The sequence below is a fragment of the Lynx rufus genome, unplaced genomic scaffold (assembly GCF_022079265.1).
Source record: "Lynx rufus isolate CCGP_SWC_20201006 ecotype Redwood Valley unplaced genomic scaffold, mLynRuf1.p SCAF_3, whole genome shotgun sequence".
NCBI lineage: Eukaryota > Metazoa > Chordata > Mammalia > Carnivora > Felidae > Lynx > Lynx rufus.
In genome coordinates this window covers 116,011,115-116,028,988 of record NW_025814845.1, presented here as the reverse complement: position 1 = coordinate 116,028,988, position 17,874 = coordinate 116,011,115, and the positions used below count along the sequence as shown (strand labels likewise).

The following is a 17,874-nucleotide window of genomic DNA, read 5'->3' as shown; positions in this document are numbered from 1 at the left end:
TATTTAGGGTAAAAAAAAACTTCTTGAACTATTCTTTCCACAACTGAGGGAGAGAGACAAGGTATTTTTCAATATTTAATTTATTTTTCATACTGAGGAGGAATAGTTTGTTGTGACCATAAAATTTAAAGATTTAAAAAACTGATATACTGTAACACAATACTATTACAGAAATATATGTAGACTCATAGCAATTAGAGGTATGCCTTCAGAGCTACACTCCAAATAGAAGTTGAGTTGTTAATTCAACCTTTAGTTATTAAATTAACTGACTGTGGAAGAGAACAAGAGATACTATGCCAGATATAGAGCCTGAAATTACGAAGAGCTAAGAATAGGTCTCCTGTGGTAGCCAGGAACCACGTTTAACTATTTTCCTCCCAAGTTACAACTCCTCAAATGTTTTCAATTGGTTTTTCACTAAAGATATCAAAATAAAATATAAAGCACCTTATTATGTCACTTCATTTTCTTTTTTTTTTTTTTAATGTTTATTTTTGAGACAGAGAGAGACAGAGCATGAATGGGGGAGGGTCAGAGAGAGAGGGAGACACAGAATCTGAAACAGGCTCCAGGCTCTGAGCAGTCAGCACAGAGCCCGACGTGGGGCTCGAACTCACGGACCGCAAGATCATGACCTGAGCTGAAGTCGGATGCTTAACCGACTGAGCTACCCAGGCGCCCCTCACTTCATTTTCATTAAAGTCAGACTTATTTTTGTATATTTTAACAGAAATTAGTAAGAAAACAAATTATTCTTTTAAAAGTAACAATGACTTCTGTAGATATGATTGATACTGATTAGAAATATCAAGCATCTGGAATCATTGGAAAAGTCACTCTTTATGCACTGAGAACCAGAAAACATTCCATGCCTTCTCCTCCCACTGGAACGACATAAAGTCTTGGCTCTAAAATGTACCAATAATAATGCAATTAAATACATCAATAATACAAAGAAAGAACTATAGGCAGAGGCAAATACCAGGTTTATCCTATTGAGAACACTTCCTATTCAAAGGACACACCTAGGAAGTATGTCCTAAACCTTTAATTTTTTTTTCAATCCCATGAATACAGGATTGAACAGTCACTTACTCCTAAAATACTATCATGCTCTCATCTGAAGCCGCCTTCTTTGGGTTCTCAATGGAAAAATGTTCTGATTCATTCTACATTTGCTTCATTTTCAACCTCACATGAAAAACAACTTTTTCCCTGTGTTGTCACAGTGACAAACTTAATTAAGTAGATACAAAATACAAAAATCAGCATGACAATGATAAATAGTAAAGTGTCAGGATGATCCATTATACTTGAGATTAAATCTTATGACTTATCACTGTCATACTTCAAAAGTATTTCTTTTGTCAAAATTAGATAGTATAATAAAGACTGTTACTTAGCACCAGCATGTCATTGCAGGCTTTGGTTCAGGCTTCAGAGTAATTCCGTTATCGGGGGGTTGACTAAGCATTAATGGTTTGTGGCTCTTAAGTTTATGAGCCAAGGTCATAAATATAGCTTCCACATGGTCATTATCATTGGGGTTTTTCGCAGAGGTTTCAAACAAAGGCATACTATGTGTGTCAGCAAATTTCTGTGCCAAGTCTGTAGGTACTTGAATGGCACTTCTCAAGTCACATTTATTTCCAACGAGAATCCGTGGTATGTCACTGGCTAGCAAATGTTGTTTGCATTCTTCTATCCAAGATGGTAGGCTATGAAAACTAGCCATGTTGGTCATATCATACACGAAGACAACAGCATGTACATTTCTGTAGTAGTGCTGTACCATGCTCTTTCTAAATCGTTCTTGTCCTGCTGTGTCCCATAACTGGATCTGAAAGTGAAAAAGGAGAGAAAACTGAACATTTCATCCCAATTATACATATTGAAAATTTTAATCAACTCTGCATGGTCTTTAGTACGTCTTCACTTACATTACTTTGTTCCCTTCCATAATGCCTTTTCAGTGTAATTTACGGGATCCAGATTTCATGACACTAATTACCTCATAATTAATGCAAGTATCAGAACAAATATTTCAATTTAGCATTTAAATTTCAGTAAGTTAAATTTGTCTGGAGGAAATTTACCTCAAAAACTGATTCTAAAATATTAAATAAAAATATATCAGGTTTTAACAAACACGTTAACTGTCTAATCCCTGTAAATTTGGTTACCATATGCCCTTCTCTACCTTTCACCAGACTAACTTTAAAATAGACTTAGGACAGATACTAAGAGTCATTAGGTCTAGTCCCCACACTATATATATATATATATATATATTATATATACAATTTATACATAATATAGATTGTATATATATATGTAATATAAATACAAAATCCTCCTTGAAAATTATAAAAGGCTAGAAAATCACTTATTTAACCTAAACATCTCAACCAACAAGACTATTCCAATATCTCCCAGTCCAAATATGGGGGAGTTGAGGAAAATAATATCTAAAGCTAAATATAAGTCATGTGTTATAATTATCTTAAAATACTGAATTACCTTACCTTTGTTTACTGCCTAAAGAAGTTAAATGATGAGGATACTGATCTCAGTGGAAAAGACTAGAGGTCAATTTGCTTAGATAACTTTCTTTTTAAATTTTTTAATGTTTTTTTTTATTTTTGAGAGTGAGAGAGGGACAGAGCATGAGTGGGGAAGGGGCAGAGAGAGAGGGAGACACAGAATGCAAAGCAGGCTCCAGGCTCTGAGCTGTAGGCACAGTCTGACACGGGGCCCAAACTTACGAACCGAGAGATCATGACCTGAGCCAACATCGACACTTAACCAACTGAGCCACCCAAGCACCCCTTGCTTATTAGATGACTTTTGATTGACAGACTTGTACTATTTATAAATGTTCACGGTATGGACTGGAAGCCTAAACTGGTGATTTCTCACAAAGCAACACCAAAGTAGAGGAAAATGAGGAGATTCTGCAGATGGCCCAAAAAGTAAGTAGAATATAAGATACAAATTGCTCAGGATATGACGACATATAGTAAGTGCTCAATTAAGATGTAATGAATGAATAAATACACCTTAAAAGTGTGATTAGGGATGAAAATATTGGTCACCAATCTCTTCCATGGTATCTTAATTTTCTTAAGTTGTTTTTTTTTTTTTTTAAATCTCTGCACCCAATGTGGGGCTTGAACTCACAACGCTGAGATCAAGAGTCGCGTGCTCTTCTGAGTCAGCCATGCACTCCCATGCTACCCTAATTTTTATCAGGTTTTTTTTTTTTTTGGTAGTTAATTTTTCTTTTAAGTATTTGTTTATTTTGGGGAGAGTGCAAGCAGGGGAGAGGCAGAGAAAGGAGGACAGAGGATACAAAGCGGGCTCTGTGCTGACAGACTGACCGCAGCAGTCTGATGTGGGGCTCGAACTCACGAATTGAGAAATCATGACCTGAGCCAAAGTCAGACGCTCAACAGACTGAGCTCCCCAGGTGCCCCTAGCAGTTCTTTTTGAGACCAAATTTCTCCATTTCCTTAATATTCTCCCTTTCTAATTAACATAAACCAAATTTTGCTCTAGGCAGAAATATAAAGTACTCTACAAACTTGATTTCTCAGGCTCTTCTAGAACTAAGGGAGGCCAAATCACATAGTTCTAGCCAATAATTTGTAGACAGTCTTTCATTGGGATTTTCCAGGAAAACTACAGATGTGTGATTAAAAAAAAAAAAAAGATTGGGGCACCTGGGTGGCTCAGTCGGTTGAGCGTCTGACTTCGGCTCAGGTCACGATTTCACGGTCCGTGAGTTCGAGCCCCGCGTCGGGCTCTGGGCTGATGGCTCAGAGCCTGGAGCCTGCTTCTGATTCTGTGTCTCCCTCTCTCTCTGCCCCTCCCCTATTCATGCTCTGTCTCTCTCTGTCTCAAAAATAAATAAACGTTAAAAAAAAAATTAAAAAAAAAAAAAAGATAGGAGCATTGGGCACGTGCCTTTTGCACCTCTCTCACCATACCCTTTCTGCCTGGAATGGGATATAATGACTGGAGGTTCAGCAACTATTGCATGAGCCTCCGTGGAGAAGAAAGCCACACACAAGAATGGCGGAAGTCTACACAGACCTGGAATCACACAGTACCATCATACAGACTGCTGCCTCTGGTCTCCTTATTCCATGAGAAAAATAAAACCTTACACGGTTAAATCATTATAGCTGAACTTCTCTTATATGTAGCTAAATGGCATCGTAAAATTACTTACCATGTACACTCTTTAAAACCTTTACCCCTTACACTCAAGGTTTTGCCTCAATACATTCCTAGAGATGTCACAAAATAAATTATTATAAAATACCCCCTTCGTGATGTAAGCAATATAACTGGCAGATAGGCCATGAAGACTTAGTGTCATATAAGTCAGAGATAGAAGCAAACAGTTGTCAGCAAAGCAAATTAATAACTACTAACAACTAAACTGTTTAAATCAACGATTATTTATTCAATGCCAACTATGTGCCAGTAGGTGACTATTTTACCTCTAGACCTTGGCTTCTTCAATGGTGAAAGCAAAGTTTAGTTTCAGACCTAAAAAAATAAGTATTAATAGACTAGCTAAACTGTGTATGCAAAGAGCTAATAAAGTAAATGTATAATTCTTTAAAAATACAACTTTTCTTTTACAAAAATACAACTTTTTTATCTCAACTAACAGGTTAAGAATAAAAACACTCAACAAACAATTAAAAATGCTTCAAACGATAGCTGTCAAAACTTATTAAACAAAGCTACAATAATAAAGACTTTGTGCTACTAGAGTAAGACTAGGCATATAGATCAACAGAACAAAACTGAGAGTCCAGAAATAAATCCATGTATCTGTGGTCAATTGATTTTCAACAAGAGTGCCAAGACAATTCAACAGGGGAAAGAATAGTTGTTTTAACAAATAGTGCTGGGACAACATACAAAAAATGAGGTTGGACCCCCAACCTCACACCATATATAAAAACTTACTCAAAATGGATAAAAAACCTAAATGTAAGAGCTGAAACTATAAAATTCTTAGAAGAAAACATGGGGATAAATATTTGTGACCACCAGGTTAGACAATGATATTTAAAGCACAAGCAATCAAAGAAAAAATAAATTGGACTTCATCAAAATTAAAAACGTTTGTGTTTCAAAGAATATTATCAAGAAAGTGAAAAGACAACTTACAAAATGGGAGAAAATACCTGCAAATAATATGTGTGACAGGGGTCTACTATTCAGAATACTTAATATCTTTCACAACTCAATAATAAAAGGACAGGTAACCCACTTAAAAAATTGACAAAGAATCTGCACAGACATTTCTCCAAAGAAAATATACAAATGGCCAATAAGCACATAAAAAGATGTTCAACATCATTAGCAATCAAGGAAATGCAAATCAAAAACAAATGAAACACCATTTTACATTCACATTAAGATGGCCATTAAAAAACAACAACAAAAAAAAATGGCCAATAACAAGTGTTGGCAGAGATGTAGAAAAATTGGAACCTTCATACATTGCTGGCGGGGATATAAAATAGAACAGCCACTTTAGAAAACAGTTTGGCCGTTCCTCAAAAAGTTGGACTATTACTTACCCAAAAAAGGAATAAAGTACTGATATTTGCTACAACAAAGGTGAACCTCCAGAATACACTAAGTGAAAGAGGCCAGACATATATTCTGTGGTTCCATTTATACAAAATTTCCCAAATAGAAAAATCCATAGAGATGGAACACAGACTTGGTGGTTGCCAGGGCTGGGAAATGGGGAGAAACTGTTCAGGGTGAGGGGTTTTACTTCAGAGTGATTGAAATATTTTGAAACTAGACAGAGGTGTGGTTATGCAACATTACCAATCTACTAAATGTCAATGAACTGTTTACTTTAAAATGGTTAATTTTTTATTTGAATTTCACTTTTTTTTTTTTTATTTTTTTTTTTTTTAAATTTTTTTTTCAACGTTTATTTATTTTTGGGACAGAGAGATACAGAGCATGAACGGGGGAGGGGCAGAGAGAGAGGGAGACACAGAATCGGAAACAGGCTCCAGGCTCCGAGCCATCAGCCCAGAGCCTGACGCGGGGCTCGAACTCCCGGACCGCGAGATCGTGACCTGGCTGAAGTCGGACGCTTAACCGACTGCGCCACCCAGGCGCCCCTGAATTTCACTTTAATAAATTATTTTAAAAAAGAGAGAGTTGCCATATGACCCAGCACTTCCACTCCCATGTGTATATGAGAGAACTGAAAAGATATGCTCACATAAAAACTTGTACACAAATGTTCATAGCAGCAGTATTTGTAATAGCTAAAAGGTAGAACCAACCCAAATATCCATCAACTGATGAAAGAATAAACAAAATGTCCATATGATGGAATATTACTCAGCCATAAAAAGGAATAAAGTACTGAGACACCTGGGTGGCTCAGGCAGGTAAACATCCAACTTCGGCTCAGGTCATGATCTCATGGCTCGTTGGGTTCGGGCCCCGCGTTGGGCTCTGTGCTGACAGCTCAGAGCCTGCAGCCTGCTTTGGATTCTCCGTCTCCCTTTTTCTCTGCTCCTCCCCTACTCATGCTCTGTCTCTCTCTCTCTCAAAAATAAATACACATTAAAAAATTAAAATAAAGGAATGAAGTATTGATACATGCTACAACACGGATGAACCTTGAAAACACTATCCTAAGTGAAAGAAGCCAGACACCACAGGCCACATGTTATAAGATTCTCTTTATATGAAATGTCCAGTAGAGGCAAATCCACAGAGACAGAAAGTAGACTGGTGGTGAGGGTAGGGTAAGAATGGGGAATGACTGTTAAAATGAGTACAGGGTTTCTTTTTGGAGTTCTGGAAGCAGATAGTGATAATGGTTGCACAACCTCGTGAACATATTAAAAGCCAATAAACTGTATATTTTAACAGGGTAAATCTTATGGTACCTAAATTATATTTCAGTTTTTCTGAGTCATCAAAAAAAAAACCCACACCAAACTGTATCTTTAACATTTAGAAAGGTATTTGGGGAATAATTTGGATGACCTATATAAAAGCTGTCCAAAGAAACTGCAGCTGACCTTTTCTCTTTTAACATTTCCTGTAGCTCAGGTATTCAAAAACCATTTCATCAATGAAGAATGACTTATAATGTTTTAAGCAGAGAATATTTATAAGTTTAAAGTAAATAAACGAAAAGCACACAAGGAAATATACCAACACATTAACCATAGCTGTCTTTAAGGCAACTTCCCCCTTTATTTCTACTTTTGTTTTTCATAACAAGCAACCACTTCTATAAAAACAAACTAAACATAAAAAATTAATGCTTACACAGAATTTAGACCTGCCTCAAAGAACTGCAAAAGCCCTCAATAAACGTGATGATGAGGATGTTTATTCCTAAGAAAACCGTTTGTTTGTTTTAGGATGGGCCTGCCTCAACAGTACTCTGCTTCCCATCAATCTTGTTCAAAAGCATGCATTCTACCATATCAAGACTTCCAGGAAACAAGGGGTCTGAAATAATAACTCTTCACACTTTACTGGAAAGCCATAAAAGTAATTTCTAAGTTAATGAGGCACTTACAAAGGATTATTTAAAAAGAAGCTTCAGAATTTCCTAACAGAATTGCTGACACAAGAGCTCAGGCAAAGGCACACTGCCACACGGTCTGCAGCCTGCAAGCCTGCATGGAACATGAGGCGAGGGCAAAGGGTCTGCGGGAAGAGCAGAGACTCAGAAAGGAAAGGACAGGACAGATGACAAACACTGTCAGCCATGAAGGGCAAAACAAAGTTTGACCTAAAGAGAGAGAAACCAACGGGGAGAGACTTGGTAGAGAACAAACCCCATGATAGCTTAGGAAAGTCTTGAGGTTAAGCTTTGAGTAGAGTGGTTCACAGTGTTTAACAAAGGAGAATAACACTTAGGAAACTAAAGAAGTGACACACTTTTGTCTGGTTTAATTAGGAAGTATTTTCAGAGCAATTCTTCCCAATTTAATAGTTAATATTTTAGGGGCACGTGGGTGGCTCAGTCGGTTAAGTATCCGGTTTTGGCTCAGGTCATGATCTTGCAGTTTGTGGGTTCGAGCCCCATGTCACACTCTGTGCTGACAGCTCAGATCCTGGGGCCTACTTTGGATTCTGTGTCTCCTTCACTCACTCACTCTCTCTCTCTCTCTCTCTCTGTCTCTCTCGGCCCTTCCCCCACTCATGCTGTCTCTCTCTCTCAAAAATAAACATTAAAAAAATAGTTAATGTTTTATGGAAAATGGCTAATGCATGCTCCCATAGATATTACTCCCATTTTAAACATTATATGAACATGAAACATATTTCAATAATATTTCAAAAATCTCTACTTTAAATTCCAACAGAAGTTCCAACAAAAATTTCAACCTTATTATTTGCAAAAAACTAACAGTAGATTCTTATTGTTGATGAAAGTTTTTTTAGTAGTATTATCACCAAAATGAAAGATGATCTGTCTAAACTGATTTAATACTGTTTTTGCCTGACTGAAAATGATAAAAGTATTAATCCAAATGATCTTCCTTCTTTGATCAGCTACCAAATTTCCATTAGTTTCCCTTATCACCTCAATTCTAGAGTTCCAGAGTAGCTTACCATCTGATCTCCTTGTTTCCATACATTCAACATGTATTCCCTGAGTACGCCATAGTTTAGAAACGGGGCTAGACATTCGAAAAAGTCTACGGCGTTTCCAGACATGGATCCTGCTCTAAGACTAAGACTTAATAAAAGAGGAAGAAACACCTACATAATACAATGAGGAAAGAGATAATTTAAAGTCTCAGGTAAATTGCTAAAGGGAATTCATAGAAGGAAGAAATAGAATGGAGAAGGAGGGGTGTGATATTTTTGACAGACACACTGAGTTGAATAGGGAAGAATTACATGTGGTGAAATATGGGCAGAGGGAATGTTCCAGGCAAGCAGTGGGGCATGCAAGGGGAAAACATAGGGATCAGCAAACAAGTGGCTGGAATTTAGGGTACTTGAAGGAAATTAATGGGAAAAAAAGTCTGAAAGGCAGTCTGGAGCAAAAGGAAGGAAGTCCTACGTTAATTTTAAAAGTTGGAATTTTACAATATAGTGGAGAACTACCCAGGGCATCTGAGGCAGAGAACATTAATCTCCCTAGAGTGCAACACTAATCTGGCATTTTGGCAACAATGTATAAAACAGGTTCACTGAAGACTGGCCACGGGAGATGAGTTGAGCTGCTGCAACAGACAAGAGGGATTTTTAAAACTAGGATTTTGAAGAAAGGATGGATTACAGAATCATGCATGTAGAGACCCAGCTGGATTTAGAGAGCAAAAGAAAGGGGACAAGGCTGCGAAGATGAGGAGGGATGCCATCATGACAACCTAGGTGATGTGGGGAGAAACAGGATAAACAGATTTGCCAGGGAAGATGAACTCACTTCAGACATTCTAGGCGAAGGAGAGATTATCCAAATAGCCATGTCTAGAAGACAGTAGGAAATGCACAGTAAGACAGGGAGAGAGGTGGGCTAGACAAAGATTTGGAAGTTATCTCCACGGATGTGACAGCTGACACTGAGAGACTACCAAGGGAGAGAATGTAGATAGAAAACCAGGTCAGGGGGCAAACTGTATCTTATTCTAGATTCACTCTCAATTGCTGCCACATTTATCTTCCTAAAACACCTGGACTTTTTGCTATGCATACAAAATAAAGTCTAGACTCTTTTTTTAAATAATTTTTTTAATGTTTATTAATTTTTGAGTCTGTGTGCACGCGTGAGTTTGGGTTAGGGGCAGTGGGGGGGGGGGGGAGGGCGGTGGGGAGACAGAGGATCTGCAGGCTCTATGCTGACAGCAGAGAGCCCGATGCGGGGCTCAAACTCATAAACTTTGAAATCATGACCTGAGCCAAAGTTGGATGCTTACCGATTGAGCCACCCAGGAGCACCTGAAGTTGACTCTTCAGCTTTCTTTTTCAAACTCTTCACAAACGTTGCTACCAATACCTGCATATTCTTCTCACTTGCCACCTTTCCACAAGAACCTCTGATCCCACGGGAGCATCCTGCTAATGGTCCTTATCAGAAAACCCACCCCCCCCCAGTGGGACTGCACCTAGCACCCCAAGCACAAAGGATTCCTCCACCCACACCCAAACAATAACTCGGCACTCATTCTTCACCTGGTTTTGCTGGTCACCTTTTTTAGGTATATAAATCTTATCCTAATCTAGGACAGTAATTCTTTTATGCACTATATCAGGGTTAGCAAACTCTTTCCGTAAAAGGTCAAAACAGTGAGTATCTTAGGTTGTGTGGGGCTAACATCTCTGTCACAACCACTCCTCTCTGCCACTGGAGCACAAAAGCAAGCCCAAAATGCAGACACGAGCATAGCTGTGTTGCAATACTTTGTTTACAAACTCTAAAATCAGAGTTTCACATAATTTTCACCTGTCATAAAACCATATTCTTATGATTTTTCCCCCCAACCATTTAAAAAAGTAAAAATCGGGGTTAAGCGTCCGACTCTTGATTTCAGCTCAGGTCATGATCTCATGGTTCATGGGTTCATGCTGCTGGGTTCTGTGCCAACAATGCAGAGTCTGCTTGGGATTCTCTCTCTCCTCTCTGCCCCTCCCCCGCTCTCAACATAAATTTAAAAACTTAAAAAATAAAATAAAAAATAAAAAAAGTAAAAATCATTCTTAGCTTGCAGGCCACGTAAAAATAGGCAGCAGACCATATCTAGCCCTCAAGCATAATTTGCCAACCCCTACAGTGGATCATAATTCTTGTGACTAACAAAAATGTCATCTTTCATGCAATCACTCATTAAATGTTTGTTGTACCAATGGGGGAGAGGTACTGATTATTTTCCTTTAGTTAATATTAACATCTTGTATTTAACATGGCAAAATGTCATACCTCTGTAAAGGAAGCCATCCCAATGTTCAAATAGAAACTGCTGCCCCCTAGTGAGAAGATGGACCAAATGCAACATGAGGCTTTAATGATTCCGCTGGTGTCTCGCTGTAAAATGCTTGTATGAAAGGAACACAGCTAGGTATGATGGGGATACACATTACAAGGATGGAGCATAAGGATTAGGGTTGAGTCTTAATTTAAAAATCAAATGTATTTTTATTTAAGGAATTCGGTTTATAATTTTATTCAACTTCAAAAATTCTGCAAACAAGATTCTGCTCTTCCAACCATACATATATAGTACTTAGGAACAGATTAACAAATATAGACTTTGTTACATTTCACAAAACATTTTAACTGAAAGGGCACTGCCATAAGACACACTCTCTGAAAAATTTCTAGTCCGGAATTAGAAACATTCAACACAATACCTCACTTTTACCAAATAAAAATGTCTAGAATATCATTTTATCAGTAAAGTAACATAAAGCTTTCCAGCTTTCGATTGAAGATGAAAAATGAAAAGACATGTCATTTCAGATCAGGCTAAAAATTTTCCAAAGAGAAAATACGTATGAACATTTCAGCAGCACTTAAGATGTATTGCAGATTAACAAAGAAAAAGCAGGAGCAGCACATGACATAATTCTACATTCACTTCAGTTTTTTTTAAGACACTAAAAGTGTTTTTTAAAAAATGTCCAATATATAACATATGGCTGCGTTGCAATGTCTGTGTTTCTTAAAGCTTTGGGGAAAAAAATGTCCAATATAGTCCTATCCTTTTCTACTACAGAAATCTCAGAATATTTCTGTAAGGGGGGCACCTGGGTAGCTCAGTTGGTTGGGCGTCCGATTTCAGCTCAGATCATGATCTCAAGGTCTGTGAGTTCAAGCCCCACATTGGGCTCTGTGCTGACAGCTCAGAGCCTGGAGCCTGCTTCAGATTCTGTGTCTTCCTCCCTCTGCACTTCCCCTGCTCATGTTCTGTCTCTGTCTCTCTCTCTCTCTCAAAAATAAATAAACATTTCAAAAGCATTTTTAAAAAGAGTATTTCTGTAAGTGTCTTTTTCGACCACAAAAGAAATCTTTCAAGTCTTAAAAGTTGGAGGTACAAGTCAATGGCTAAGGCCTTAGAAAGAAGAAAAAGGAACTCAGTTTCCAGGCCTCTACCAACCAAACAGGTTAAGCTGAAGCTCAGGAGGAATAATCCCAGAAAAAAAAATGTTTTCTCCTTATTCCTCTTTTTTTTTCCTTTAATATCTTTTTTTTTTTTTAATATGCTTATTTACCCTTGAAAGAGAGAGCATGAGCAGGGAAGGGGCAGAGACAGAGGGGGACAGAGGATCCAAAGCTGGTTCTGTGCTGACAGCAGTGAGCCCCACGTGGGGCTTGAACTCACGAACCATGAGATCAAGAACTGTGAGAACCGTGAGCTGAAGTTGGACACTCAACCAACTGAGCCACCCAGGCACCCTATCATACTTCTCTTAACCAGAAGAATAAACTCTGGCTCCCAGATTCATCCATTTATGGTTCTGGTTCACTTATGACTGCCATCACTTACCCCAGTAGTTAAGTATTCAACTTAGACACTAGACATGTTTTGTATTTTTTCAATATAAATACCGCTTAAATTTGCACCTGATTCATCTGAGATGTTAAAGTACAAATGGCAACCCAAAAGTAGGTAAGGAAGGAAATTCCCAACTCCTCTCCTGCCTCCATTCCCTCTACTTATTTCTTTAAAATCATGCTTTTGGGGGAATTTCTCTCACCTTTTGCATATGCCCTACTTTATCTGTGCTTCACACTCTGGATGCACAGCCACAAAAATGACTGTGCCAAAGAGGAACAATGATGTAAAGCCACCAGAGAAGAATCATCTTAAGATTATCAGCTGTAAATCAGGTGCTTCCTATATGTTCTCATCTAATCTCTTATGGCATTATCCCAATTTTTCAGAAGAGAAAATGGTCTCTGAAAGATTAAGCAACCTAAGGACTACAGTAACCAACCACCCCAGTTCGCCTGAGACTGAGGGGGTTCCTGGGATGTGAGACTTCATTTTAAAACTGGGACAGTCTTGAGCAAACACGGTCACCCTTCTAAGGACACATAGCCCATCCTTACCCTTTCATAGGTTCAGATCTGAGCCGAGCCAGTTGGGCTCCAAAGCCCATGCACTCTCTCCCAGGACTTCTGTTTTTCCCCAACTAACCTCTCTCTAACTTCAGAAGCCCCAATATCTTCCACACCCCCAGGCTTCTGGGCCCAACCTAATTCTGATGAAAAATATTCAGTCTCTTCTTACCAGGTCTTTTCCTCTGTAATGCATACAGGTCTTTCTTAACTCCCTATTACAGTATACCCAAAGGACCACCACTGGCAACCTGAATGGGATGATAAAAAATTAAAGTAAAAACTAAAAGGCAAAAGGACCTATAGAAGGCTGATTTCTTTTCAATCCAATTTCTCCTTTACATCATTAGCATTTAAACCCCTTTGAGGATGGTGGGGAAGGGCAGTGGTTAGAGAACAAATAAATTGTTCTCGCCTCAAGGATGTGAGGGAAAGAATGAAGACATGAATCTATCCCCCCCCCAGGGGGACCGAGGTAAAGATGAACATCTTAATTTAAAGCAAATAAGTAAATGCAGTATACGGAAGGCAGAGCTTTTCCTGGGGTCTGAATTAAGAACTGGGAGAGGGTGGCACCAAGAATGCGTTTTTGGCAAACCAAGTAGGAACTGTCATGTATAGAATGTTTCTGCAGGAAAACAGATTCTTCTAAACAAGTCAATGTCATACAGAAACTTCTGTGGCAAAACTGCATGCAAGAGAATACCTAACTACTTCCTCAAGGGCAACAAGGTTTTACTTCCACAATGTCTAGGGCAGTGCTCAGATGCCTGTTTAATAAGTAATATTTATTAAACGACTTTTCCATGCTTGAGAAATTTCATTTTTTCCTTCGGTCTTACTTCACTGACTCCCAACACAGGAGACACTGCCAATGGATACCTTCTACACTCTTGCTTCTCAAGGTATGGTTCATGGACTAGTTGTATCTGCATCACTTGATTCCGTACCGAATTAGAATCTGCATTTTTTAAAAAAACACAAGTTGCCCAGGTAAATCGCGGGGCATTAAAGTTTGCGGAGCACTGCCTTATAAGTTTGTTATAGATAAATCCTTCCAATCCCCAACTCCAATCTCTACATCGGCTTGAGAAAAAACGGAGCGCACACCTCGCACATGGCCAGCGATTAACCCACAGTGGGGTTGGGAACTGCCACCCCAGGGCGTCCTTCCTCCCTGACAGTCCCCCATCCGCTCACCTTGATGCGCTCCCCATCAATCTCCACCGCTCGTTCTCGGAAATCCACCCCGATAGTAGCCTCGGTGCGGTCCGGGAAGCGGCCGGCGCAGAAGCGGTAGGTCAGGCACGTCTTGCCCACATTGGAGTCACCGATCACGATTATCTTGAAGATACGGGAGCGAGCCGGAGGCAGAAATACTGAAGCCCCTGACACCGCACCGCTGGACGTGAAGCTTGCCTCGAGAGACGACTCCATCTCCGAAGCCATTCTCCGGACCCGCCCCAAAGTGAGGCGGAGGAAAGGAGACGCAGAAAGGCTGAGAGATTACGCCACCGCGAGCGAGCGCGCCCAGCCGGCCGGCTCGGCTGCGCAGCGTCGCAGGAGCCACCGCCCTCCAGCCCGGCAACGCGCGTGCGCACCTTCCCGCCCCGGCCCCGCGCAGGTGTGGCGCCCACCAGCCCGGGTTCACTGCTCCTCCCACCTGGCCCGCGGCTCCACCCCGCCGTTACTCGGGCCGTCTACCTGGAAAGGCAGGGGACCGGCCGGGGGCTGGACGGCGGGTGCGGAGGGCCAGCCAAGCGGCCAAGTGAGCCGAGCGGCCAAGCAGAGCGCCCCAGGCCCGGCAGCCAGGCTGGCCCGGCCCCGCCACGTCTAAGGCTCCCGCCCTCCGGAGGAAGCCGCGCAATCACTCTGGGGGCGGGGAGAGAAAGACAGCTGAGGAAGGAGGTACCACCAGGCACTCTCTCGCGAGAGGGCCGAAGAGCCGCCTTCAACGGGTGCCTGGTGAGGGGCAGTGAAGTCTTCGGAAGGCTGGGATGGCAAGTTCGGCGTTGTAGTCGACGTCGTTGGGGATTCCCCGGACTTGGAGGTGGAAGCGAGTTCCCTTGGCTTGCAGCTGGGAGGTTGTGGTGTCAGCTGTACCCCCTGCCTCCTCCGGACTCTCTGGACCCCGCGAGTTGGGACAGCGATAGGGACCGGAGGGGGTGGGGCGTGAGGCGCCGCCAAGAGGCCGCCCGTCGCGAGATGCGCTTGGGGACCAGCTCCCGGTCGCTTGGGGTATTGCCGCCTTCCGTCGTGGCTGGCGCGTGTTTGCAGTGAGCAGGTGGGAGTTCGAAGCCGCCTGCCGCCTTGGCACAGAGGACACCCCTTAGGCCAAGTGAGGGTATCCACGGGACTCTGGTGCCCTGGGCTCGTTTGGCTAATGCCCCAGGTCCAGAAAGTAGAGCAGATCCCATGCGGGCCACTCGGGGGTATTGAACGGGGAGTCTTCACCAGACGCCCTCTCTAGCGAGAATAAAACCCATTGTGCCCTAGTTATGTCTTAGTGCCTGCATGTCGGTAAATATTACTGAGTGCACGTAGTTGTCTTCGGCACACTATTTAAGGAAAACATTATTAGACGGGACCACTCAACCTTAAAGAATCTTCTCTGGATTACTGTGAATTCTTCAGAGGAAACCTATCATACATTAACAAGCACAAAAGGCCCAAATGTGCGAACTCTACTTTTTGTGAAAAGTTGTGTTGTTTTGCAAAAACAAGACTGTATTTTTTTCTGTTTGAGCAAATGGTTATGTCGTTCTTGTAAAGTCAGGGGCTATGGAGAGGAGGACACGGCAGGATTTAAATAGAGTGAGAGGAATGGTAGAGCACTCCAGAGTTCTAGGAAAGGGGATAAACTGCTTATTCCATTAGATTACATGAAAATGTAGTCAGAAGAAATTAGAGGTAGAACCCGAGTGTGCCCAGAATTAACAGGAATTTGCAAAAGCCTTAATATATAGTAATTTCTGTTGCAGTAGAAAAACTATCCAGTCACTAATATGCCAAGCTATGTTAGCCAGGGAAAAAAGTTTACCCGTCTGCTTGAATGTGTATGCCAATTACATTTATTCACTTTCCTGCTAGAGAAACTTTCAGATTCGAATTGTTTATTTGTGAGGTTGTTATCACGAAAATTAATCATTTCCCAAACTATTAGAGGGCCTTGGAATATATTCCTCTCATTTACTCTACCTGTCCCATTCAAAGGAGAGAAGCTGAAGATGTAAGACAAAAAGCAGTTGAAGAATTCAAAGCTGTGGATAATCAGGTAATTTCAAAGGATGAGTAAAAAAAAAAAAAAAAGTATCTTTGCACCCTAAGACCCTTGCTCTTTTATATTCAGACCTTTTCAGTTTAGCTCTCGCTAAACTATCAGAAATCCCTTTTCTTGTTTGTTTTTCCAAATCCTATTCATATTTCAAAAGTTTTATCTCTGTGAAGGTTTTCCTGATTCCTTTGGCTTAGAATGTTCTTTGCTTTATTCTAAAACTAGTACACTTTGGGGGGTATTGCTCATTTGGTCTTTGAAACTTATTTTCACTGTTTAAGTTTTGTAATTATGTGTTGTGTCCTACCAGCCAGATTGTCAGCTCTTGACTACTGACGGAAAGCTCATTGTTATTCAGCAAATGATGAATAAGTTAGTGAAGTGAGAAATTTCTTGCGTGAAGTTTGTCAATTTGAGCCCTTTACCAATTATACACACTTCAATACTACTTAAACAGAAAAAAATACTATAGACACTTGACATTGTTATCAGGAGTTTTGCATTTTCAGCCTGCAGTTTGAGAGACTCTGTGTGACTGAGGTATATACCACTCTTAATTGAATAATCCCAGACCTTCCAGGTTTGATACTTGGAGATTCTACTATTGGGAAGAGTGGATGGATTTGCAGCCGTATTTTCTGAGAATTCATTTTGTCCTTGGAATTCTTCACTCCTTGCTGTCACGACCACCTGACCTCAAAGTAGAAGGATGTAACTTTTTCTTAATACTTTGCTACATAGCTGAGAAGAGACTAAATTTGAATCTTTAGCAGTCCAACTTCATCTTGAACATTATAAATGGTTTAGGGTATTTATTTTGATTTGTAGATTTATAATTTATTTAGGGTATTTGTTTAGATATATATTTAAAAACACTTTTCGGGGCGCCTGGGTGGCGCAGTCGGTTAAGCGTCCGACTTCAGCCAGGTCACGATCTCGCGGTCCATGAGTTCGAGCCCCGCGTCGGGCTCTGGGCTGATGGCTCGGAGCCTGGAGCCTGTTTACGATGCTGTGTCTCCCTCTCTCTCTGCCCCTCCCCCGTTCATGCTCTGTTTCTCTCTGTCCCAAAAAAAATAAATAAAAAACGTTGAAAAAAAAAAATTTAAATAAATAAATAAATAAATAAAAATACTTTTCTAATAGAAAAAACTGAATGAGTATTAGAAACATAAAATAAGGGGAACCTGAGTGGCTCAGTGGGTTAAGCGTCCAACTCTTGATCTGAGCTCAGGTCTTGATCTCAAGATTGTGAGTTCAAGTCCCATGTTGGGCTCCATCCTGGGCATGAAGACCTACTTAAAAAAAAAAAAAAAAAAAAAAAAGGACGACGAAGAAAAAGAAGAAACATAAAATAAGGGTAGTCTTCAGCATTGTTTTGTTTTGCTACAGAGATGTCACCTCCCTGTGGCAGAGGCCACTCTTAAACTGATCTTAACCAAGGAATAGCTCCTAGACAGTTCACTCTTCAGTTCAGGCCTGAGCACAGAGGACAAAGGATAGT

General features: G+C 40.5%; 1 protein-coding gene across 1 annotated transcript; it reads right to left on the bottom strand.

The window, feature by feature from the left end:
• Positions 1–695: 695 nt before the first annotated feature.
• RAB33B (RAB33B, member RAS oncogene family) lies at positions 696–14,639 on the bottom strand. Its single transcript, XM_047091216.1, has 2 exons — positions 14,300–14,639; positions 696–1,843 (listed from the first exon to the last, which is right to left on the bottom strand). The coding sequence occupies exons 1-2, from the start codon at positions 14,546–14,548 to the stop codon at positions 1,403–1,405; spliced, it is 690 nt and encodes a 229-aa protein (XP_046947172.1). The 5' UTR covers positions 14,549–14,639; the 3' UTR covers positions 696–1,402.
• Between the last annotated feature and the right edge of the window lie 3,235 nt (positions 14,640–17,874).

What these genes read in the sequence shown, in the direction of transcription:
- RAB33B (XM_047091216.1), bottom strand. Translation starts at nt 14,548, where the DNA reads ATGGCTTCGGAGATGGAGTCGTCTCTCGAGGCAAGCTTCACGTCCAGC. An exon ending in TTGATGGGGAGCGCATCAAG is followed by an intron (nt 1,844 to 14,299) that starts GTGAGCGGATGG and finishes TTTCACTTTCAG; the next exon opens with ATCCAGTTATGGGACACAGC.